The 25,021-nt window shown below is 34.5% G+C and overlaps 3 protein-coding genes and 1 long non-coding RNA gene across 4 annotated transcripts; 3 read left to right on the top strand and 1 right to left on the bottom strand.

Moving 5' to 3' along the window:
* The first annotated feature begins 5,694 nt into the window (after positions 1 to 5,694).
* On the top strand, positions 5,695 to 7,535 carry LOC109010126 (ethylene-responsive transcription factor ERF061). The gene has a single exon (XM_018990846.2). It carries the CDS (start codon positions 6,182 to 6,184, stop codon positions 7,118 to 7,120), a length of 939 nt encoding a protein of 312 aa, XP_018846391.1. The 5' UTR covers positions 5,695 to 6,181; the 3' UTR covers positions 7,121 to 7,535.
* A 2,600-nt stretch (positions 7,536 to 10,135) lies between these two features.
* Positions 10,136 to 11,249, bottom strand: LOC109010127. The gene is made up of 3 exons (XR_001999163.2): positions 10,949 to 11,249; positions 10,528 to 10,851; positions 10,136 to 10,408 (listed from the first exon to the last, which is right to left on the bottom strand). It is a non-coding gene; the product is annotated as an uncharacterized LOC109010127 (long non-coding RNA).
* Positions 11,250 to 13,026: 1,777 nt separating this feature from the next.
* LOC109010128 (abscisic acid receptor PYL8-like) lies at positions 13,027 to 15,476 on the top strand. The gene is made up of 3 exons (XM_018990847.2): positions 13,027 to 13,507; positions 13,823 to 14,038; positions 14,905 to 15,476. Exons 1-3 carry the CDS (start codon positions 13,361 to 13,363, stop codon positions 15,121 to 15,123), a joined length of 582 nt encoding a protein of 193 aa, XP_018846392.1. The 5' UTR covers positions 13,027 to 13,360; the 3' UTR covers positions 15,124 to 15,476.
* A 3,436-nt stretch (positions 15,477 to 18,912) lies between these two features.
* On the top strand, positions 18,913 to 24,723 carry LOC109010129 (probable polygalacturonase). Its single transcript, XM_018990848.2, has 6 exons — positions 18,913 to 19,117; positions 19,221 to 19,895; positions 21,356 to 21,476; positions 22,817 to 22,991; positions 23,551 to 23,621; positions 23,973 to 24,723. Exons 2-6 carry the CDS (start codon positions 19,560 to 19,562, stop codon positions 24,617 to 24,619), a joined length of 1,350 nt encoding a protein of 449 aa, XP_018846393.1. The 5' UTR covers positions 18,913 to 19,117; positions 19,221 to 19,559; the 3' UTR covers positions 24,620 to 24,723.
* Positions 24,724 to 25,021: the final 298 nt, after the last annotated feature.

Here is a 25,021-nt window from a genome sequence, read left to right on the forward strand (position 1 = left end):
GTGCGTCGGTGCTGCATACATTCAACGTCAACTTACCCTACCTTTTCAGGGTCTGAATCTGATAAGAGCACAAAGCTTTCAACAAAGCCTGAAACCTTTTTTTTAATATAATTAAAATTAAAGAGATGGATCTGTTAAGGCAGCAGATTTTCCTGCCTCAGAACAACATAGTCAAAGGGAAGTTTCTGGAACACTTGCTAAAGTTCTACAAGGATATCTTGCAATAGAAGGATATCTTGTAATAGAATAGCTAGGTGTCATAATGTGATTAGAAGGAATTCTGTATAGAAATTATATCTATATATTGGCCAGCGTATGTACTAAAGAAAATACGAGAAAATGAAAAACTGAAAGGTGATTGAGGCCTTTTCACAAACAGTTTATCCTCACTGTCTTTACACACTGACTTCATTAGGATCTAATTTCATGCACAATCAAATCCAAGCCACGGTGCAAAGAAGTTGGCTTTCCCCCGAAATCATAACATTGTACTTCCGATGAATGTGAATCTGGGAAATGCGTTTGCCTTTTCTGAAAGATTTTGGGCCATGAGTTGGATGTTGATGGTCCAACATAAGATTTTTTTTTTTTTTTTTTAATCTCTTATTCACATGGCAGCTTTTAGTCCCATTTCTTCGCCATTCTAGGACAGCCCCACAATTGTAGGCCATGTCAAAAATATTAACACATCGAAGTCGTTATAACTGGAGGATCACCATAAATAGCCTGATAACATCCATTCATCGGAACAAAAAAATTAATTAAATTTATAAATTGAGATGAGTTAATGAGATATATTAGATATATTTTATAATAAAAATAATTTTATAATTTAACATATCACATTACGTTAATTTATATATTTATTTTTAAAATATATTTGTAGTCAAAATATTTCTAAAAAAAAAACCATTATTTTGATTATTTTGCATAATTAATTGTTTTCTTTTTAAATTTCTGATTGTTATAGATAATTGATATTGAACTGATGGAGCACAATTCAAACCTCATGTTCATCTTATATTTGATTATTTTTAATTATATTAATTAATATGACATATTATAAACAACGTAAATAACTAGAAAACTAAATAAAATATATGGCATAAATAAGTATGACTATAAATATGAAAATTGAAAAGGGCAAAAGAGAAACCCCATGTTACAATGTGCCAGAGTCCAAAGTAGCCATGCGTTTAGATGTGGTTCACACCCATACAGAGTCTGTCCCGACTGTACGTGGGGGGACCCTTTCCGTGTGACCCAATCACCTACCTCCTGACAGATCTCCACCACATGGGCTTTGGGCCCATGTGGGAGGCTCCAATAGACCCAGCCCTTCTGGTCAGCATGACGTCATTTTTTCTATCACAGACGAGGCCGTTGTTCTGCTGGGAGTAATAATATATTTTCACAATTATATTTTAAAATAAGAATATTTTTATAAAATAATATTTCTCATTTTAAAAAATAATTATATAAATTATGAAAAGTATTGTGATTTTCCTTTCTCTTGCAGGAGATATTTGGAATCCTAATTTGTTGTTGGCGGTGAAATAATTCACGAGACGACAACGTGGGGCAGGTTTGAGTGAAGCTCTAGAACCAGAATGGGTAATGCGTGTCGGGTCCTTGAGCGAGGACCACGTAAGTAGCTAGTCGGCGTCGCCGGATGGCTTTATGGCGACCAAGTCCGCATACGGCCAAAACACACCTTTTTGAGTTGGTCAAACTTTGAATTTTATTATATTCTAAATCTAAGCTTTATTTATTTTATTTGAATTTAAGTTAACTAAATATAAATATTTACTTAGTATTCATAAAAATTATATCCTACACTACGTGAAATTATTATTTATTTTAAAATTTTAAGATTGTGAAAATAAATAAATTTAATAATTTATATTTATCGATATTTTATCATCATTTTCATGTTAATTTTATTAGAATCAAGATAAAACAACATACATTCTAAAAAAATAAAATAAAAAAGGCAATAATAAAACGTAGCTAAGCTTGAAACGTCGGTGTGAAGATGGAAAAATTGAAGGACAGCAAGAGATTCCATGCTAAAGGCACAGAAAGGGCCAAGGCGTACTGAAAAACGGAGCGAACCATATGGGAGGATTGACTTCTGGGAAGCTGCAGTTAGGTCTGTTCACATGCAAGCAAAAAAGAGGGAGAAAAAAAAGAAACAGAGAGAAACTTTTGTAGGGTGGGGGGGGCATAGGGAGAGAGAGGATGGGGGGTTGTCCTTAATTTCACGAGCATTGTTTCGAAAGTCTATCGTCCAGTTGCCCAGTCTTACCTTTTCAAGTCGACCTTTACGTCTTTGTTGCACCATACTTGGACGGGTCCCACTCCTTTTTCTCATTTTGATAACCCTTGCATGGGAATGAAGAACAGGTCGATCAAGGAAAGTCACCCTCTTGGCTTATCACAGATCTCTCCCTATGGCTCAACTAGCTTAAGCAGCTTGTCTTTTCATGAGTTCAAGAGCCAAATAAATAATTTTGGACACGTAGGATTCACAAGATAAGTGTTAAAATTACAAAACAAAATATATAAAAACAAATTTATAAATTAACGTTCGATTTATTTTATAATAAAAATAATTTTATAATTTAAAACACTAAAACAAATCACTTTAATTTATAAATTTATTTTTATAAGATCTCTTTGTAATCAAAATATTTTTCTATTCACAATTTTAATGCTTACATTTTGTAAATCAAAACAAAATAGAGGACACATTATACTTAGATTACACAAGTAAAATATAAGTTACTTGACGTGAGACTCGTTTAAATTGTACAAAAGAATTAGAAATAAATTTTTTATATATTAATTTAAAAAATGCTTAGTATGTTAATAAATTAAAATAAATATCTAATCATAGAAAAATTCATAAATGAATTCATAACAAAATTATAAATATATATATACGTGCCCTAAATATTATAATATATTACTCGTTTATTTTCACAGATGAGATTAAATGAGTTGACATTAAAATTAAAAATTGAATAAAATATTGTTATAATATATTTTCTTAATATTATTTTTATTTTAGAATTTAAAAAACTTGAATTTTTTATTTTATTTTGTGTGATAATTTGATAAAGTTGAAATGATTAAGGCTACATTTGAATACTGAGCTGAGCTCAGTTCTTTATAAATAATAGTGAGTTGAGTAGTGAATGAAGTTACGTGAGACCTATTTAAACTAAGTTTAAAATTTATTTAGATGTTAAGATTAATTTAATACTTTTTATGAAAAATTGAAAAATGTTATGAGTCTCATATATAAAGATGTGTTAAATTAAAAAAGATTATGAGTCTCAAGTGTAAAGAGATTTTTAATTGAGATAAATTTAATAATTTGAGAATTGAATATTTAGATATTAAATTCAGTTTAAAAATAAACTGAACTGAGTTGAACTTAGCTGAATCTTATAACTAAACATAATCTAGATTAGATGAATTGAGAAGATTATAAAAACGAACCAGGCCTTAGCCGAGCCGAGTGAGCTGGGAAACAGTTTCTCATGGCACGAGACGAAACAAAAAGCAGATCCGTTTTGGGGGAAAGGGAGGACGCGTGGCACATAAGGTATGATGCCGTGGACTTTAGACGAAACTGACTGTGTATGTCATAAATTAAAAAAGGTTATCTTTAATGAACGACAGCAGCAGCATCGTCATCATCAGAGAAACAGAGAGAAATTTGGAGGGTAGTACGGTCCACTGGGACCACACGGAATCAAACTGAGAAACCCGGATCAACACTCGATCCTCCTCATGATTCACTGTCTTCATTACGAGTATTGGTGCTTCCACAATTACTACAATACCCCTCAAGTTATTGCCGTCAAACAATAATAATTTAAGCGATTTTATAAAAATATATTTATAAACTAATGCGTTATATTTATTTTATAATTTTACGTAATACATCAACACATATTTATTTATCATTTTATTTTTATAACTTAATAAACTTTCATCCTTTTGGATTATGCTTAATAAATAATAATTTATCACTTGCATTTGTATCAAAGAATTATTTTAACTCATCTCATATTATCATTATAATTTTTTAAAATTTTTATTTAAAATATAATAAATAATTTAATTTTTTAAAATCTAAAAATAATAATAATATTAAAAATAATATTTATTTAAAATTTAAATTTTATTTAAAATCATCTTATTTTATCTTATCTCACTATCTAAATCTTACCTTAGAGAGTGGTTCGGTAGTATGTAATTTTTCTTTCTTTTTTTTTAAATTTAGTATGAGTTCTTAAAATTTATAAAAATTATAGAAGAGACTGTTCCATCAGTTTGCATGAATATGGAAATTGCTTCATTTAGAGTATTCTCATTGGATTAGCTAAAAGCTAAATTCTATGAGAATTTAGCTATTAGGTCAATAAATTGCTCACATTGAATTAACTATATTTCAAATATTTAGAATATAACTATAGTAATATTCAAACTAATTTTCAAATTTGGAACACACTATTCATTCATCAAATCCATTTTATATTATTTCTTTCTCTTTCTTTTTAATATTAATTATTTCTCTCTCCATTTTAAATGACAATTGAAAAAATATAATTAGAATACAATTACTAATTAATATATAATATTATGAATAGTAAAATATGATAAAATAAAATAAATTCATAATTAAAAAAATTAAAAAATTTTCAAAATTATTAATTACTCATTATTATATAATGAATAAATGGATAATCCAATTTGGAGATTTGATGTGAATAGTCAAAATTAAATTCATCTTATATTATTTTATTGTCATATAATGAAAAAATGGCTATTCCAATGTAGAAACTTATGTGAATGTAATAGCTAAATGTTAAATTCATCTTGCATTTATCAAAAATATACTTTAACTTTAGTTAATCCAATAAGAGTGCTTTTAAAACATTAGCATTGGTTTATGCATATGCATATGCAAAATTATCTCTTTTGCATATCCACTTTGTCATTCAAGCAAAATTTCCACATTAGCTTATGCATATTTGAGACAAAATAAAATTTATTATTATTACTTTTTTGCTAAAATCAATTTTTTATATATATTTTGCAATTAACATCCACTACATACATTTGAGATTAATAATACAAATGTAATAATAAAAAATATAATTTTTTAATAATAATATATTAAAAATATAATAAAATGAAAAAAATATATATAATATATTATAATAATAAAATGAATATGCAAGTGAAGGTTTGTTTTGATGTTGAAGGAGGGAGAAAATGAAAGGATTGTGTGAGAGAGAGTGGGAGGAGAGATAAATAATTATTTAAATATGATTTGTAGAGTGAATAGTGGTTATCCAAATTTGGATAAGTACTATTCATAGATAGCTAAATATTTAGATATGCATAAATCAATGTAGAAGATTTTAGAGTCATATTATGCAAATATGACTTTGCATATACATATGCATAGACCAATACTAATTCTCTTATACAAGCCATTTGCATTACGTTTTAGATTTTGACCACTCACATGAAGGGCATCGAAGTCATTTCGTAAGAGGCCACTCTGTAAATTGGACTGGAGTTCTAACCACTTTGGACTTTTGCTGTTATGAACAGAGAGAAAGTTTAAAGAAAATCAATGAAGGAGGGCTCTACCCTGCAGTCTACAGCTATAAATACACTGATGCCGGAGTTCAATCTTTTCTCAATACAGTGATTCTAAATCCTTCTTCTTCAATAGCAGGAAAAATAAAAGCCCATCCAGTCCTCGTTCTCTTGAGTTCCAAAACTTCTAATGCTTCTGTTTTCTCTCATGGCGACTCCTTTCCTCCAGTAAGCTTTTCCTTCTGAAACCCACCCAACGTTCCTTCTTCTTCAGTTATCCACAACTCCTTGGATCACTCTGTTTCCGAACTAAAGTTCAATTTTCTTTCCTCTTTCCTTTTTCATCCCCTCTGTTTTATGTAAGGAAAGAATATAAAACTGTCTTCAACCTTCGCCATTTTTGTTTTCTTTGCCTTCCTTAGCTAATTTTCACCATCTCTCAGGGAATAAAGGACCAATTTTTAGTGGCCTTGTTTCCTACGCATTGTTTTTATAACAAAATTTTTCTGTTCCAATTTTCACGAAAAAAAGCACTCGGAAAAAAATTCCATTAACTATGGAGACAATCCCAGACCAAAACCTTCCGTTTACGTTCACCGTCGGTGCCGATCTCCGATCATCTTTATCGGAACTCATATTAACAGGTGGCACCAACACTCTGGACTCAATTTTCTCTCGTTGCCCTCCATCAAACACCATCACCAGCTCGGTTTCTGAGCCTCTAGGTTCCTCGGTATACCTCCGCCAGAGAGATCTTCTCCAGAGGTTCTGCCAGGAAAGCCGAGGAAACGGTGCGTTTACTCTCAGTTCGGTGGCTTACCCATTTCAGAGCTCTGCCTGCACAAGCAGCACAAGCGGTTACATAAATCCATGCAAGAAAAAGCTATACAGAGGAGTAAGGCAGAGGCACTGGGGCAAATGGGTGGCCGAGATTAGACTACCCCAGAACAGAATGAGAGTCTGGTTGGGTACCTATGACACGGCCGAAGCCGCTGCTTACGCCTACGACCGTGCTGCTTATAAGCTTCGTGGAGAATATGCGCGCTTGAATTTCCCAAATCTTACTGACCCAAGTATGCTAGGTTTCGGAGACTCTGCAAAGTTGAGTGCTTTGAAAAGCTTGGTGGATGCTAAAATCCAAGCGATTTGTCAGAAGGTGAAAAGAGAGAGAGCTAAAAAGAATGCGAAGAAAAGCAGAGCAAGTGTTGGGAGTCATGGCAATGAGATTGAGAAGGCAATGAAGGTTGAATCGTCTCCGTCGTCATCTACGTCATCGTTCCCGGTGTCGCCATTGGATCTGGGTGATAATTGGAGCAGCGAATTGTTATCATCAGAAGTATCTGAGGACGAGTTTTTGAAGTGCGAGAATTCACCGACCTCGGTTTCAACAGGCTGCCCAATCTCAGTGGCAGAGGAACCTGAATTAGAAGGATGTTCGCTGGCGACGATGCCGTCTTTCGATCCCGAATTGATCTGGGAATTCCTCGCTAATTAGAAGAGTGCTTTGTTTCTCGAGCTGAATTGGTGAAAATTGTTGGGTGGATTTAGGATTTTAGAGGTATTTCATTGGATGTTAAGCAGGGTTTTTTAAAGTGTAAATGTTAGTGTTGGTGGGGGCTCTGTAGGCAATTTCTTTATTGTTCCGAGTTAACAGTGTTAGCCTTAGAATTTTGTAGGGCTACTTGTAGCTGAGTAAAGGGTTGTTATAACTTTTGGTTATGTCTTAGCCTTCTGCCTTTTAGTACGAAGGCATTAAGAATATTTTGTAAGAAGTACTCGCTGCCATGCACAAAGGGATTTCATATGTGAATCCTGGGGGCTACTTTTAGTTATGTTGCCATGTTTTCGAGTTCTGGAATAAAGTCCACAGTTTCTAGATTTTGTTTTTCTAAAATCAAAGATCAGGCCACGAAGAAGAGCCATTATAATAAGAATTTTGCTACACAACCTCCATCACATTCTACCTTCCATATTTTTTTTAATTTTTTAATTTTTTAATTTTTTTTGTTAATTTTTTTAAAATTATTTCAAATTTTTTATTCATTATTCATATAATAAATATTTGATAAAAGAAAAAAATAATAAAAATTTAAAAAATTGTAAAGTGTGGAGTGTGAGGAGGTTGTGAAGATTTATTATTATAATAACGCCCCGACCCCCGAAATACAAAATACAATTTCTAGACCAATTAATACTAATGTATTTCGGAACATATGTTAATGTACTATAAAGCCATCGAGAGAATATAAAAAATACCACAAACTGACATGATTTGTTGTGATTCATTAGATTACAAAATTATTTTTATTATAAAATAGACATAACAAATCACATGAAATCACATCAATATATTGAATTACTTTTGTGTAATTTATTTATCGCTACAACACTCCCCATTTTATTAACTTATATAACTTTATGTGGCATATAAAATTGTATACCTCTTTTAACGGTAAAGTAGATTTGAATGTCATTTCAAAATACTTGAACTAGAAAGACTTCCTTTTAAGGTTGCGTTTGGATGTTGAAGTGAGTTGAGTTGAGTTGAGATAATAAAATATTGTTAGAATATTATTTATTATTATTATTATTATTTTAGGATTTGAAAAAGTTGAATTGTTTATTATATTTTGTGTTGGGATTTGAAAAAATTATAATGATGAGTTGAGATGAGTTGAGAGAAGTTGTGAGTTCTTTTTGTAAGTCAAGTATTTCTCTTCGCAAGAGCTAGCCCCTGACTAATTGTCGGTTGTGTTAAAAGTTTAAAAACGTACGATAAATGGTTGATATAATTAATGGATGGATATTCTAAGAGGCTTACCATGCCAATAAACTACAACTTAATCAAGATGTCGATTTAAATTTGCTTCGACAAGAGTGGGCAAAATATGCCCTTTTACATGACGGATAACAGAGAGCAATACGGTTTGTCATACATATTGAGAGTAAGATCCAGCCACGTTCCACGGATTATATTCGATTCCATGCTTCCTCAAAAATAAGAAAGCCTTGTGGGAGGAGGTGGTCCAGGTCCTGTTTGTGTGGCCGACTCTATTGCCCATACTACAACTGATAAAGACCGTGATGCATGCTTCTTTAGATTAGAACGACAAACGCATTGGAACCGAACCCCCGCAGCTTTTTATTCGTTTTGAGAAGTTGGGAATTTTCGGCTCCCATACTTCGATGTATGATGAGAGGCCGCAAAACCAAGGGATATCCCAAAAAATAAAAGTGAACCTAAGTGCTTGATTGCAGGTTAGAGGGCCTATCCCCTAGGGAATAATGGACAATACAAAATGCCCCTATCTGCACGCAAGCAAGACAGGGACTTGGACTGAATTAAATCTTTAGACCCTTGTTATATTGCATCTGAAAAATGGATGCACTTTCGTCAGGGAAACAGTTTATAGGGTATCATGCAAGATTAGGTGCGTAATTACTTGTTGATAACAACACAAAAGTCCACTGAACAATGAGAAATTCCTAGCATCTTTCTTATGAAGACTGATATATATTTGGCAGCAACCATTCAGAATGGGCACAATATAAAACTTCATATGCATAGTCACCTTTTAACAGTTGGGAAAATGATAGATGTTCCGCTAAATGGTGACACATAGCATGTAGTTTTCTGGGCGAGCATTATTGCAACATAATTGCAGCAGAACATACCAGAGGAAACTAGAATGTGCGCTCAAACCAGAATTTTGACTTTAAATAAAATGGGGTCTGCCAGCATATGTTTGTCAAGTTTCCGATCGTATCAGTTCCTAAAGGAATCCTGATAGCCAGATACGTGGCGATGAAATAGAGAAACACTTACCAAGTCAGGGAATGTTTTGAGTGTTGCAGTTTTGTGTTGTAGGGATTTAGTATCTCCTTCTGCAGTATTTCATGAATTCGTAGGAAACTGGTGCTTCCTTTTGTAAAACTTTTTTTTTGATAAGTTCTTCCTTCTGTAAAACTAGATGCTTCCATAGAATATCTAATTAAGGAAGAGGGGTTTATATATGTACATGGTGCTTCAAGAATGTGCATAAGAGAAGGCAGTAGACATGTTCAGCAACAGATGCTCTCTGTTCATTTGTCAACCTGCAGGAGTGATGACAATACAGTAGGAAATTGATGTGTGTGTGTGGGTTGTATAACTTTCTAGCTTTTCCCATTACAAGCCCAACAATGAACACTACGCGGACCACTATATACCCACGGAATACGAATACGATTAAAACCAAAATCATCTGCAACGTAGGATTAAAACGGGTGATATTCAGATTGACATATATGACCGAGTTTTCCTATGAATAGAGTGAAGAGATAAGAGGCATGTTTGAGATCATCTCTACATCATAGCTTTTAGTTAGACAAAAGACATGAATCTGTGTTACTTTCAGATCTCAAAAACTTATTTAAAATTAATAGCGAGTAGCTCCTGTCGCTTTATATTAAACCTCATTATTGTTAGTGGAAATTTATAGTAGAGAAAGTAACTTTCTAGTATCATATCTCTAAATATAACCCCTCTAAGATTTAACTGTTTAAAAAGAGCTAAGAAGCCGCTCCTATTGTGCTCCTCTAAAATACAATCCGTGTAAGATCTGATACCCACCTGACAATTGAACATACAAGATCAGATACCAATTAGTCTTTCTCCCCCTCTTTTCTCCAAGGAAGAGAACAAATATCAACCCAACTTCTGAGGGAAGTATCGATTCCTTTGATAGCAACTGTCATTGTTGGCTAGCAGTCCACTTAAACATCAGCTATTGAGCAGCAGTACCTAACATCATCAGAATTTATAATAATCCGTGGAAAGAAATGCAAGTCAAACAAACAAGCCCTCGTGGTCGAACTTGCAGTTAAATTGTGCCTATTTTAGTAAATTCAAAAGTTGGTTACCTTACAATATAAGGAAACAAGCTGCTTCTCCACCGGAGTTGGGGGGAGGGGGGCTGGAAATTTATGGCCAGTATGCATTCTAAGAGGAATATGGCAACTTTGATCAGAGTTATAAGGTTGAACTTAGCACATTTTGCACCTTAAAACTAAAACTTTTATTGGGTTAAGTACAACAATTCTTATGCGAGACAAAGTTAAGCAATGACCGTCACGGGAAACACTATCAAATTGTCAGGTTTACACTCGGTAACCATGTCCTCCCTTGCGTTTTCGATTTCGGCTCTGGTCATATTTGAGAGCTATATCGATTCTCCAATTAAAAAACTGCATTGTTTCATATTTCCAAATCTAATTAATCATAAACATAAAATGACAATCAGGATTAATCTGTAAAGGAAATAACAGATCAAATTAACCTCACCAAGGTAATAAACCCTAACCCCAATGGAGGAAGAAGCATTACAATCAATATTGATATAAAGCTTGACAAATCAGTTGAAGAAATCACAAAACGATGCTTACGAAAGCCGATTTCAAGGGTAATCGGAGCCGATGGTCGTGAGTCGTGACCGCAGGATCGGGGATGGGATTTTGAAATGGTGGGAAGAGAAGAGGGAGAGTGTGTCTCTTTCGGCGGAAAAACCTGGGGACTTGGGCTGAACTTCTGTTAGATAATTGGGCCGGAGAAAGTTGACAGGAGTCTCGATGAAAGAAAGCCCGAATGATGGAAAATATTCTTCCACGGGTAATGCTGGGCATAAGCGGGAGGCTGCAGTACACCTTAAATTTTTTTTTTTTTCTTTTTTTTCAACTTAATACTGTATATTGAGAATATAGGTTGATATTTTTTATTTTTCATTCGCCCCCCTCCCCTCTCTACGTAAAGACCGAATTAATGATAGAAAGATTGAACTGATAAAAAAGAAATAATTCATTTTAAATTTGACGTGACATAAACGATTATATATCAGTTGTATCTAAAGATTATATACAGAAGAACGGTTTATTTTGACCGTTTTCTCATTCTTCCACTTTCCACACCTATACTGCCACGTCATCACCACTTCTACTGACTTGCAACTCCACGTCAGTGCTCTATCTATGCAGCTGGCTACTCGCGCTCTAGCTTTTGTCTCGTTGCAACCACTCCATGTCATGGAATTTCACTTCGACTTGTCTTTCTTCATTTCCCATCCAACTCATCTCACGCATCCTATCCCATCTCCACCTCCGCGGAAGGATTGATGGGTCGCGACTTCCCCCACTCGAGATTGGATACAATTTCCAATTTTTTTCTGTGGTTGTCGTAGAACCTCCAAATTGGCGGCGCAATATTTTGGGTGATAGTCAACAAATAATATTTTAACATAATTAGACCTCATTTGTAATTTGAAATATATATAAATAATAATGCAATAATTTGAATTAATATATTTTATTAAATTTAAAAATGTTTAAATGAAAAGTTAAATAAAAATTTAAAAAATTATCTCAAAATTATTTTTTAATATTATTTTTATCTTAAAGTTTTAAAAAGTTATATTAATTTTTATGTTTGTTTTGATATTTATAAATGTTGTAATTATTAGATAATTGATTAGATGAGAAAGTTCAAGATTTGAAATTATTATTATTTTGTGTTTAAGTAATGTTTGATGAGAAAATTATAAGAAGTTTTTAAAATTCTTTATCTTATCTTATTAGCCAAACTATTAAAGCCTTTAAATATGAGTAATATTACGTATAATATTGTGTAGTCATTTTGAAAAACAGTTAAATTTATTATTAAAAATTTAATTTTTTTTTTTTCATGTAAGTCTCGTATTTATTTATTTATTTTAAAATAATTATACGATACTTATGCAATCACGATTGTAACTATCATTTATAAGAAATGCTACTCATCATCTCAATTATCATAACTCTCTCATTATCTCATGATGTGACATTAAATGATTGAATATTATTTATTATATTTCACTTGTGAACTTATCATCTAATATCATATCATAAAATAATAAAAAAATAAATGATGAATAACTTTATTTATCATTGCTCTTTAAATATATGCATGTGATTTTTTTGAAAATTGCTATCCATCTATTTATTTTATCGATCCTTGACACAACACGATCAAATGATGAAAAGATCGAAATTAAAAGAAAAATAAAAAGCATTACTCAATTTTTTATAAAATGAGAGTTGTTACTCATCATCATTTTTTTTATTATCTTTTCGTTATCTTATAATATAATAATAGATAATTAAAAATTATTTATTATGAGTCTACTATCTAATTACACGTTATACAAGGATGAAATGGCGATGAAAAAAATGTACAAAGAATAAATTTTTTTTTATAACATGTACAGCCATTGGAGATAGATGCAAGTCAAAGAAACCAAGTCTCTCCCTCGGGAAATGGGCCTGCAATGCAAAGCGTTAAATGAGGCATCCGACCTGTAATGGGGCGATGAGCGATCGATTTTACGTTTTAAGCCCAAGAATATGAAACAAATACTATTAAAATGAAGCGCATTCAAGACGTGCCATGTTTTCTTTTTTAATATTATCAGTCCGGCAAACGGGATTGGGTTGCCAAAGAGTGAGGCTCTGGACCTTTCGCTATTGGAGCTTCCAGTGGCGGTGCATTTTGGACGCTTCTGTCGACCTTCCTAATCCCATTTCTTCGTAAACCATCCATTTTCCGGCGATTTTCGAACGATTGGCTAAATCAACTGATCACCGGTTTCCGGTTAGATACAGTATTGATTATTCTGGGGAGCTTCTTTTTTCTTTTTGTTCTTTTTCCCTCTAGTCACCGTGGTCCGTGATGGTGACCAATGACCATATCGCCACGAACAGCAACGGGTACTGCAAGATGGAGGACGAGTATGTTAGGAGGCACCACCGGCACGAGATCAAAGAGCACCAGTGTAGCAAGTCCCTTGTCAAGCACATCAAAGCCCCAGTTCCTCTAGTAAGCTCCATTTCTTTCTATGTAATATGTTAGTTTTATTTCTTCTTGTTTTCCTCAAGGTCTTGTGATTTCACAAAGACCCGCATGCAGATCCAAGATCATCGCCTTAGTTTGCATATTGTCATGGAAAGTAGTGGATTTTATTTGTAAAAGAAATTAATCTTTAATTCAAAGGAATTGGAACTTTTTAATGATATTGTTTTATTGAGCAAAACAAGAAAAACAAATTATAAAATACTAGTTCTTGAAAGCCGAGAAGGAGGGATTGGATGATATTTGTTACTTTGTGATTGATTGTTGGTGTTTGGGCAATAGGTTTGGTCTTTGGTGAGGCGATTCGATCAGCCGCAGAAGTACAAGCCGTTTGTTAGCAGGTGCATTGTGCAGGGTGACCTTCAGATCGGGAGCGTTAGACAGGTGAATGTTAAGTCGGGATTGCCAGCCACGACTAGCACGGAAAGATTGGAGCTTTTAGATGATGAGGAGCATATCTTTAGCATGAGGATCGTTGGAGGAGATCACAGGCTGAAGGTATAAATTTGATCCTTTCTTTTCGTTTGAGAATCTTTCGGTCCATTGGTGAATCGGGTTGAGGTTCTTAAAATATAAATAAAGATGTTTAAACTGTCGCTGTTTATCCATAGTTTTGGCGAGACTCAACTTTTTTTTGTTCTTCATTTTCGGTTGATGTCCTGGAATATGTGGAAGCATTGCTTGTTTACCCCACAAATTAGTTAGGTGATATTCAGGATACCCTGCTGTCTATTACTGCAAGGATAAAGGTTCAGAAATGCATAATTCTGTCACAAGTGATTGAGAGATAGATTTGTGTGAACATCAAGTATCATCTTTTTCTCCACTCTTTTAGACAGTATAAATAGCTTGAAGATCAGACCAGATTTGACTATTGGCGCTACTATAAGAAACGGCTGGGTTAAGATAGGCCTTTTGAACCATGAAATGGGGTTTTACAGGATATTAAGAATATGGGGGAAAGTGTAAGTAAGAAACTATATAATAATTTACTTATAATCAATTGTCAAAAGTTATAGCTAATAAATGTACTCGTCCATGAAACAGCCTCAAAATGGCCTTGTTTTCAATACAGTGGCATTTCTTTTCGTTTTAAGTATCGATAGGCTTTGAATTTTATATGCCTATCGTCCTAGAGCACCTCAACTGAACCCTATATCTTTCACTTGTGCATGTGATGAATTTATGGCTTTGACCAAATCATGTTTTACTTATAGCTTGTCCTATCTATTCAAACAAATTCATTTCCCTTTTTTTTTTTTATCGTATCTTATACATTCGTTGTGCGGTAGACCTATTGATGTTGGCATAGAACATTCATTTTAGTGCTCCAACCCTTTGCCCCTCTTTCCTCACTCTTGCAGAATTACTTTTCTGTCATTACCGTCCATCCAGAGATAATCGATGGGAGGCCAGGGACATTAGTGATCGAATCATTTGTGGTAGATGTTCCGGATGGGAATACCAAGGATGAAACTTGCTACTTTGTGGAGGCCCTTATCAAGTGCAACCTCAAGTCACTGGCTGATGTCTCGGAGCGATTAGCTGTGCAGGACCGGACAGAACCAATTGATAGAATCTAAGTATTGTGAAGTTGAGGCAGTATTCAGGAGGGCTATGAATGCCATCAGTGAACAATCTGAGGTGTTGGATGTCCGAAGCTGAGTAGAGAGTTTGGTATTCTTGCGTTTTCTTCATTCCACTGTAAAATAATCTCGGGATATCTCGTGTCTATACTAGCTATTAATCAAGCTCATCATAGCCATCCAATTACCCGAAAGAAGGAAAAAAAATCAGTTTTCTTTTGTTATCGCTTCTTTTTCTTGGTAAACCCTTATATGGCTTTTCTTGGTGACAATAATGGTGCATCTATCGAACTTGGGATGTAAATATTTATGTTTGACAGGAAGGCGATGTTCATGTTCTTTGCTTTGCATTTTCTTTTGTTGAATAAGTTTGATACTCAGAGGTAGAATGAAGTAAGCATCCAGTGTATTAGTGGTTCCTCTTGCTCCGGCAATGTCTAGCCTTTTCAAACTCTACCTACCCTCCACATAACAGAAGTTTAATTTTATGTTTTGTTCATCTATGTTTTTCCTCTTCCTATACTACTACTTTCTTTCCCTCTTCTGAGTATCGAATAGGGTAATCTTTTTTTTCCCCTCTTAATTTCATTTAACAGTAGAGCTGAGCAGCTGAGCTTCTACCCTGTATCAGATTGCGTGCCCTTGTTTTGACTTTTTCCTACTTATAAAATAGTTTGTCAGATTTAGACTTGTTAGGTTGCAATTGGAATAAAAAGTGGAAAGATTGCAAATTCGTAAGATCTAATAAGATTGACCTAGTTGAAGTAAATTGGTCATCCCTTTTGATTTCCATATCAAATTGAGGTGATATTGGTGTTGTTCGAAAATAACTCAATTATTTACAAATTCATATTCACAAGAACCTTCAAATTCCAATATTTACGAGATCAAAAGAGATCGACAATATAACGATAAAAAAATTAGACAACAAGTTTTCTCAAGTGAAAATACCGAGATTTACTTTTTCATTAAGGTTTGGACTCTCTAAATGACACGCTCAAGCCCTAAGTATATATAGAATATAATATGCATGATTTCTAGGTCATGGAGAGAGGCCAAAGTTGTCGTCTTCATTATATTGAAGATCAATAATCTCTTAATAAACAAACCTCTATCATAATATTTTGCTCATGTTCAAATATTGTTAAGTTCATTGATGTAGACGTGCTCGTTGGCCATAATGATTTTTGAAGCTACCTAGGTGCAGAGATTGAGTTGGTGCTTGTGGTGAAATTATAAAAGGTCAATGGGCTAGAGTTACCACGTTGCAGAAATTGAGTGGGACTGTTGTATTACAAGCTAGATTTAGTTACTTCAATGGTTTTGTAAGGACTCGTTTGTTTTCAGAGATGAGATGAGATGAGATGAGATGAGTTGAGATTCAAGTTAAAAAGTTGAATAAAATATTGTTAGAATATATTTTTTAATATTATTGTTGTTTTGGGATTTGAAAAAGTTGAATTGTTTATTTTATTTTGTGTGAGGATTTGGGAAAGTTGTAATGATGAGGTGAGATGAGATAAGATGAGATGTTTTTGGAAAACAAACAAGGCCGTTTCTAAATTAGTTGTAACAAACTTAATTTTTAAAGTGGATTTTAGATGATGACTTATACCTGAAGTGGTTTTAAATTTTGAAAACGTTTTTTAAATGAGTTTTTATTTTATTATCAAAATTGATGTATTGATTATTTCATATGACCTAATTGATTTGATTGATTGTTAATTTAAATAGTCTAACAAATTTGAAAAATATCAAATCACCTCCTTTAATTATATTTGGTATGTGAACCACTTTCAAGAGTATTTTAAAAAGTTGGTTTCAAATGAATATTTTGTGAATTAAATTTAAAATTAAAGCTTTGATCAGTCAAATGTCAATTGGGAATGCTCTAGTAAATGGCGGCCTAGAGACTCGATGATAAATGTGCCGTTCGCGGGTCTGTAATCTGTATCCCCCGTACCTTCTGCTTTCCAGTGTTGCTTTTATCTGAAAGACAAAAAGATTACAGTCGTCGTCGTCTTCTTTTTTTCTTGATAATTCTTGGATCTATAACTCACATTATTTGAAAAAGCTATGCTTACCGTTGGCCTCCCGCTGGTATTTTTCTTTTTATTTTTTATTTCGTGATTAAGTAAATATTTTTTTAATAATATTATAAATTTTTTTTATTTTAAAAAATATTATAAAAATCATATATTAAAAAAAAGTAAATAAATAAAAAAATACATAATGCATTAGCGAGAGTTCCAACGGCAACTCTCAACAGTGAGCGTAGACCCACTCTTTTATAAAAGAGTGAGTTTTATATTAAGAAATTTTTTTTTTTATAAATCTCATATTTATGATTATTTTTTAAATAATTATATCTCCCATTCATTTTTCTTTAATTTTTCCTATGAATTCAATACTTTTTCCTGTTTTATTTGATGGAGTGCTTTACATCCTAATCACAGCAAATATATATATATATATATATATTTATATATATATATAAATATATATATTATCAGGGGCTTAATTAAAAAAGTTTGATTTTTGTCATTTTTCTTGCAAACAAATCATTCCCGATAATTGTATGTTTATTTAAAAAGGGTTGAATTGAAACGCTTAGTTTGGTCCGACTTGTACAAGATAAATATGTAAAACCCAACTATATCATTGTCTAATGGATAGATATTTTCTTAAAATTTTTTACTAGACTTTGAGAGCTTAAAATAAAAGGGAAATATATACAAGAAGTGAGTTTTATTAGGGTTGGTAACATGTGATACGATCCGTTAATTCAACACGAATACGACACGAGAATAATGAGTTTGTGTTTGGTCTTAACGGATTTGGGTCAAGACAATCTGTTTTGACACGATTACTTAATGGGTTAATATTAAGTCAACCCGTTATAACTCGTTAAGAAATTTAAAATTACAATAAAATCTTTATACTTAAAAGTAAAATTGTTTGAGATTTTAATTTCAATATTTTTATTGTCTGTATTGTAATTTTAGAGTTGTACTTAGTTTTATATTTTTTTTAATAAATGTTGTGATTTTAACATTTATATAAAATTATGCTAAACTTAATCAGGTAAAATGAGTTAATTTCGGGTCTGTTCAACCCATTTACATAAATGGGTTAAAATGGATCAGATTGTCATGTTAATCTATTTCGTAGTATTCACTAATGGGTAAAAATGGTTGACACGACACAACCTATTTTGTTAATGGATCAAGTTTGAGTTTGAGATTTTGACACGATAAACTTAATGAGTCGTGTTCGGATTGACTCATATAATATAATATATACATATATTGACAAGACACAAACACGACCCAATTATAACATTTATTACTACTCAAAATCATACAAACAATAATAAATGTTATATGTCCTTTTCATAAATCTATATTTTTCTCACTCGTACTCAAGGTTTTGTCCATCCAACCACATTTATACTTAATTCATTAATAAATATTTTACTTCATTAAATACTCAATAGATATGGTGGTCTAATTTATATATTTATCTCTCTCATTTTAGGTCATTTAAAAGCTCTTGTAAAAAACTAAAGAATCCAATTCATTTTAAGTCCTTGAGTTGGAGTATTTAATGAAAAGAATAAAGTTTTCTGATTAAACGAAACAGAAAACATCAATAAATTGTTCAACAAAACAATACGAAATGATCAAAATTACAATGTATTATGGTTTGTATTAAAACCATGCTAACCAAATAAAATGTATGATACTGTTGCAGCATATACAGGTATCCGTTACAGTCTTATTAATCACATTATTAAACCTTGGCCCACTCACTGCTTCAAGTTCTCAGTGCGTTGCAGCTTCCTGCTCTAGCGCAGTGCTCTATCTGCTCTGCTCCACACACTCGAAAGACGATCGCCGGTAGACGTAAGCTCTGTTATGAAATCCCGCTAATTACTTCCTTTGAAACTACTCTCGGTTATCCGATGCTTCATCAGAGCTCAATCTCACAGGTATTTCTCTCTCTCGCTCTAAATTTGGTTCTCCCGTTGCTGAAATAGTAGCTCATATGCTTTTCTGGGTTCTTAACCTTTTCTTTTCAATTATTTAATGCAGATTAATTGCCGTTAGCCTTTCGCTTGGAGCTTTCTCTTTGTACCATTTTCTGGATCGACCTTACAATTTACATATCCGATTTCTGACGCTTTTTTCTTGAATATTCTGAACCAAATTTGATATAATTTTTGTACTTTTCTTCTTGTAATCACCACTGAATCACGTTTAGCCCATTTGTTTTCCTTCTCAAAGAAGATCTCTTTGTTCATTGCTCTTAAATTTATCTAAAGTACTTTTTGTGGCCTTTCTCTTTGGCTCTCTCCAACCACTTCCTTTAGAAAAACTCAGAAAATCCACATCTCTGCTGATTGCCCTTGAAAAGACTTGAAAATTACGAAAATGCTTCGGTTCGTAGTCTCGATTTTGCTCTGCTTCTCAACCATTGCCCCGTTTCTGAGCTCCGTCGCGATTGCGGCACTGATATCGTGCTCCGGGATGGTACCGATGAATTATCGGAACGAAAAGATATCTATAACAGACTTCGGGGGTGTCGGTGACGGACGGACGCTGAATACGAAGGCTTTTCGGGCGGCGATATATCGGATTCAGCACCTGAGGAGGAGAGGTGGCACGCTTCTTTACATACCTTCCGGGGTGTACTTAACAGAGAGCTTCAATCTCACTAGCCACATGACCCTCTACTTGGCGAAGGATGCAGTTATCAAAGCCACTCAGGTACTCTAGTCTAATTAATCATTTTTTTCACAAAATTCCAATAATTTGGCTCTAGCTGTAGTTAGCGTGAATGCCTGATTGCTATGATAAATCCACATTTGCTCCAAATTACTTGTACAACTTATTCTGGTTGGCTAGTAATTGGCTTAATAACTTGCTGTTGTTACTAACATGTGGAGACCAACATCTCTTAGTATTTGTTGGGAGTAGATAGTCAAAGAAGATATATCTCACATTATTAAGTATTACTCGCATGAATCTTGTGTAATTTATTAGATGTCCAATAAATATAATGGGATCCGTTGCCTCTCTCCTTTTATCTGGACCAACAAAAACTCTAGATCCAAATACATGTTTTGGAACGGGATATAGGACTTTAGGTTATTTGCTGCATTGCATGTCGAAAATTTGATTATGATGGCGATCGGATTTTGCTTGGCTTAGCCGGAATGATGGTGGAGAACTTTGGGGATTAGAAGATTTATATGAACCATGGTGGTGGTCCGGGCTTAAAAAGGAGAGGAATGTAGTGGGTCTAGTGTATAGTATGGTTGCATGTGCACTGCATTTACAGTAGGAACGATTAATGTCGTTGGACAGCTGTGTGCATGGCTGGTGGGCTTGTCTTACTTGATAGTGTAAACATTAGCACATGTAGGATTTGAATACTTTCCATAATTTTGGTTCCAACGTTAAAGGCTTGTTCTTCATATTATAAAAGCATACCATCCGTAACACCCACAAATCCTTGATGAGAGATATCAAAACAAAAGCCCTATTTAATAATTAAGGTACTTAACTTCCTGTTGGGGTTAGGAAGTCCCTACATCAACTGCGGCTGTCTATGCTCTATGCCCTTAAAAAGAATTCGCCTAAAAAGAGTAATGATAAACAATCCGTTTTACAACTATCTTTATAACTTTATTTTAAATGGACTGTAATTATGTAATATTTGATATTAAAATTAAAATAAATCATAAAATAGGTATAAGAATATCATTATTAAAAAATAACTGGCTCTGTTTTCTTTTTCAGTCATGTGCATGCTTAGGAGTATCAAGGCCACATCTACTAGACCCTTTTCCACCTATGTTCAATCGGCATGAGTGAACTTTTACATATGTGGGTCTTTTACAATTGGGTCAAGTTCGTCTCTCAGATAGTAGAGCCAAGTAATGACTCCTTTTCTCCACCTCAGTCCTTGAGGCTTGTGGCATATTCCCGGGCCATGTTAGGATGGGACTAATTTGATTGACTTTGACCTAATACTCCTAGTTATGGCACTCACAAATGTGATTTCCTGTCGGTTGAGTCTTGCATTACAATATTTCCCTTCTCTGATGAAGAAGGGGAAAGTTAAAAGAATTGAGAACCTTAGATGACTACTGCCTTAATTCTTGGCCCTTGCTTTAGTTAATTCTATGCTCTATTGAATTTTTCTTCCTTGCTTGATGATTCAGGATACTTGGAACTGGCCTTTAATTGCTCCTTTGCCATCTTATGGAAGAGGGAGGGAGCGTCCAGGAGGAAGGTATATGAGCTTTATTCATGCAGATGGAGTTCATGATGTGGTAATCACTGGTGGGTATCAACAAGAACTTGCATCGTTGCTTTAGGCAGCTTACAGCATAATTATAGATTCCTTCTCCAATAAAGCATCTTAAATCACTTTTTTTTTTTTTCTAAGCAACTTTAGCATTTTATAAATAAACGAAAGGATTATAGAATACAAGTTTCAGTGGGATGGAAGTCCCCTACAATCATTTCAAAACTAACATATATATCACAAAAAGAAAAAAGAGGGATATGGAGCCAACTCCCACCCATGTCCCACTAGGTGATGCTGCCTGAAGCGGTTTTTGTATAGTCTGATAAAACAGACTATATTACTGCGGCTTTAGTAAAGGTGGGTGTGCTGCATCTTGTCGGTTTGGACTGGTTGAAAGAGATTGCCACGCCCACTTTCACTTGATCCTCATTTTGGGAAAGCAGGAACAAAGGATAGCAGCCCAAAACAAAGTCGAGTTGCCGGCGAAGGACCAACACTGGCTGTGACGGCACGTGCAGGTCATGCGCCGCCGTAAGAATGGAATGGAAGGTCAGATATGAAGGATCCAAAGCCTTTGATGCCGAAGGGGTCGCGCGTGTCAGCAGAAGCAGCCCCAGGACGCCGTGGTGCGTGGAAGTTGTACACGGCATAAGTCGCGCGTATGACGAATGCACCGAGCAAATGAGCGGAATCTTTCCGCGAACTTGAAGATCGGCGACTGGAGATGCAGAAAAGGCAACACGTGTTGGTTGGAGGACGCCAGAAAAGCAGGAGATCGGCTTGTGCAGCGCTGTGGAGAAAAACTTAAAACAGAAAACAGAAAAACCTAATACAGGAAAGGAAAACTATAAGCTAGTGGAGGAGGTGGGTGGAGCCGAAGCTCCAACCCCCCTCCTCCCAGTGGACGGGCTGGAATCGCAGAGATAGGTAGAGAGGTTTTTTCGCCCGGGCTGGGAAAGAAAACTAAAAAACAGCAAAGTCCAGTTCTCAATGTTCAGCATCTTAAATCACTTAATAATAAAGAATTAGAGATATCAAATAATGATAAGGATGATGATGATGATAATAATCAGAGAACCTTTTGTCATGTACATGCTGCATGTTAGAGAAGCACACATATAAGTAGGTAGCTGGAAATATGCTTCCATGACATGTAATGTTTAGTTCAATTATTTGAGTGTATGTTGACTATTAAAAAAAATTTTAAAATGTAGTCCTTGTATTGAATAGTAATAAAGCACATGTTTATAATGAGTGGTTCTTTTGACATGTAGTGATTGTAAATCTCAACCTAGAACTACATGTTTCAGTACCTAATTTCATCTCATATTTCATATTACAATGTTTCTCTGATTGTTTTTTTTTTTCACAGGTGAGAATGGAACAATTGATGGCCAAGGAGATATCTGGTGGAAAATGTGGAGGCAGAGAACTCTTCAATTTACCAGACCAAATCTCGTTGAATTTGTGAACTCTAAAAACATCATCATTTCTAATGTGATTTTCCGGAATTCTCCATTTTGGAACATTCACCCTGTCTATTGCAGGTAAGCATTAAACTTTATTTGCAAGTTTTGTCTAAGGATCAGGCTTCACCACAGTGTATTCATTTGTAAGTATCTTTGAGAAATTGAAGATGTGTAGCTCCACATTGTACATGGAACTATGTCATCAACCGGTGGGTAAAGATGAGGCTCAATTAGTCTAATTTTAATTTTGAAGTTACTGATCATCAAGTGTGAGTGTGTACTTGAGCGCATGTGTAAATATGTATTAAATTATTTGTTCAGAATGATATAATTAAATATTGGCATTTTTAAGTTCTATTGGGGGCTGCATGAGTGGCACAATAACCATGCAATAACGGCTCTTAACTTCAATGCACTCCAATAATTAAGTTAGCAAATCCTTTTGATACTTCAATGCACTCCAATAAGATTTATAGTGACCACCAATAAATTCACGAGTTTTTCATTGGATTTACAATATGGTCATTGTTTCCTCGGTCCTTTTTAATGTTCCTCGCTACTAGCCTGGTACAAGTTACAACCCAGGATTGGAGAAATAGAGTCGTAATTTAATCTCGTACGTCTGCCTTTTTTGCAGCAATGTTGTTGTCCGCTATGTTACAATATTGGCTCCACCTGACTCTCCCAACACTGATGGCATTGATCCAGGTACTACTATCTTTAGTGCTTTATATGTAATCCCGCCACCACTTATCAAAGTAATATGTAGTCTCTCCAACCTATTCATTAATTTCTTCATTCTTCAGATTTATATATGTGTTGACCCTTCCTGACACTTAAGATATCTGCAACGATATAGGGGTGGCTTACGGCTAAGATAGATAGGTGGGTTTAACCCTGAGTTAGACCCCAAAACTGTTTGCCCATTCTATTGATAGTGTTCACCTTTGTTGCTTAAGTATCTTATGGTTGGAATAACGATCAAATATTGCTGATACTTCAAAATGCGTGATGTTCAATCATGTTTAATTCTGTACATCCTTACGAGTTATGATACAGATTCAAGCTCTCATGTCTGCATAGAGGACTCATACATATCAACCGGAGATGATCTTGTGTCTGTGAAGAGCGGGTGGGATGAATATGGAATTGGTTATGGTCGTCGTAGTTTTGACATCACAATCCGACGGATAGCAGGATCATCTCCATTTTCTGGAATCGCTATAGGAAGTGAAACCTCCGGTGGGGTGGAAAACGTGTTGGCAGAACACATAAACCTTTACAACGTGGGAGTCGGCATCCATGTGAAGACGAACATCGGTAGGGGAGGGTTGATAAGAAATATTACAGTATCTGATGTGTACATGGAAATTGCTCGAAAGGGGATCAAGATTGCAGGCGATGTTGGCGACCACCCTGACGACAGATTCAACCCAAACGCTCTCCCGGTGGTGAAGGGAATCGCTATTAAGAATGTTTGGGGGGTGAAGGTTCAGCAAGCGGGTTTAATACAAGGCCTGAGAAACTCCCCATTCACAGGTATTTGCCTCTCTAACATCAACCTTCTTGGTGCGCCACTGAGAAGGTCGAGAAGTCCTTCATGGAAGTGCTCTGATGTGAGTGGAGCATCTCACCAAGTCAGTCCGTGGCCCTGTTCAGAGCTGTCCAGCACCCATCCAATAAATTCGTGTTCCAGTCACCTCTGATATGTGTTTCTTTGAGAGATGTATTAATTTCCGAATGAAAAACAAAGACTTGTTTCCCTACCATCTGCTATTCGAATCCAAATTATATGCACCACTTGGGATTATATGGGGATTAATCAAATATAGAAACAAGCAAAATTACTCGAATTATCAGTAATTAATCCGTACAAGTCCTAAGTAGCAACCAAAATAAAAAGCACAGAATCGGTATACATTTCGTAGCACAACTAGACGTTAACCATGCATATAACGCTTCTACATCTCTTACGGATGCAATGATTATTTACAAAGAAAAAGACTCCCCCAGAATATATAGGTTGATCACTCACATCTTCAAAACTGCATCAAAAACTTGCGAAACTTGTTCATGAATCCACTCTCGTGTTCGTGTTGTCCCTCCAT

Source organism: Juglans regia, chromosome 9 (assembly GCF_001411555.2).
Source record: "Juglans regia cultivar Chandler chromosome 9, Walnut 2.0, whole genome shotgun sequence".
Classification (NCBI taxonomy): Eukaryota; Viridiplantae; Streptophyta; class Magnoliopsida; order Fagales; family Juglandaceae; genus Juglans; species Juglans regia.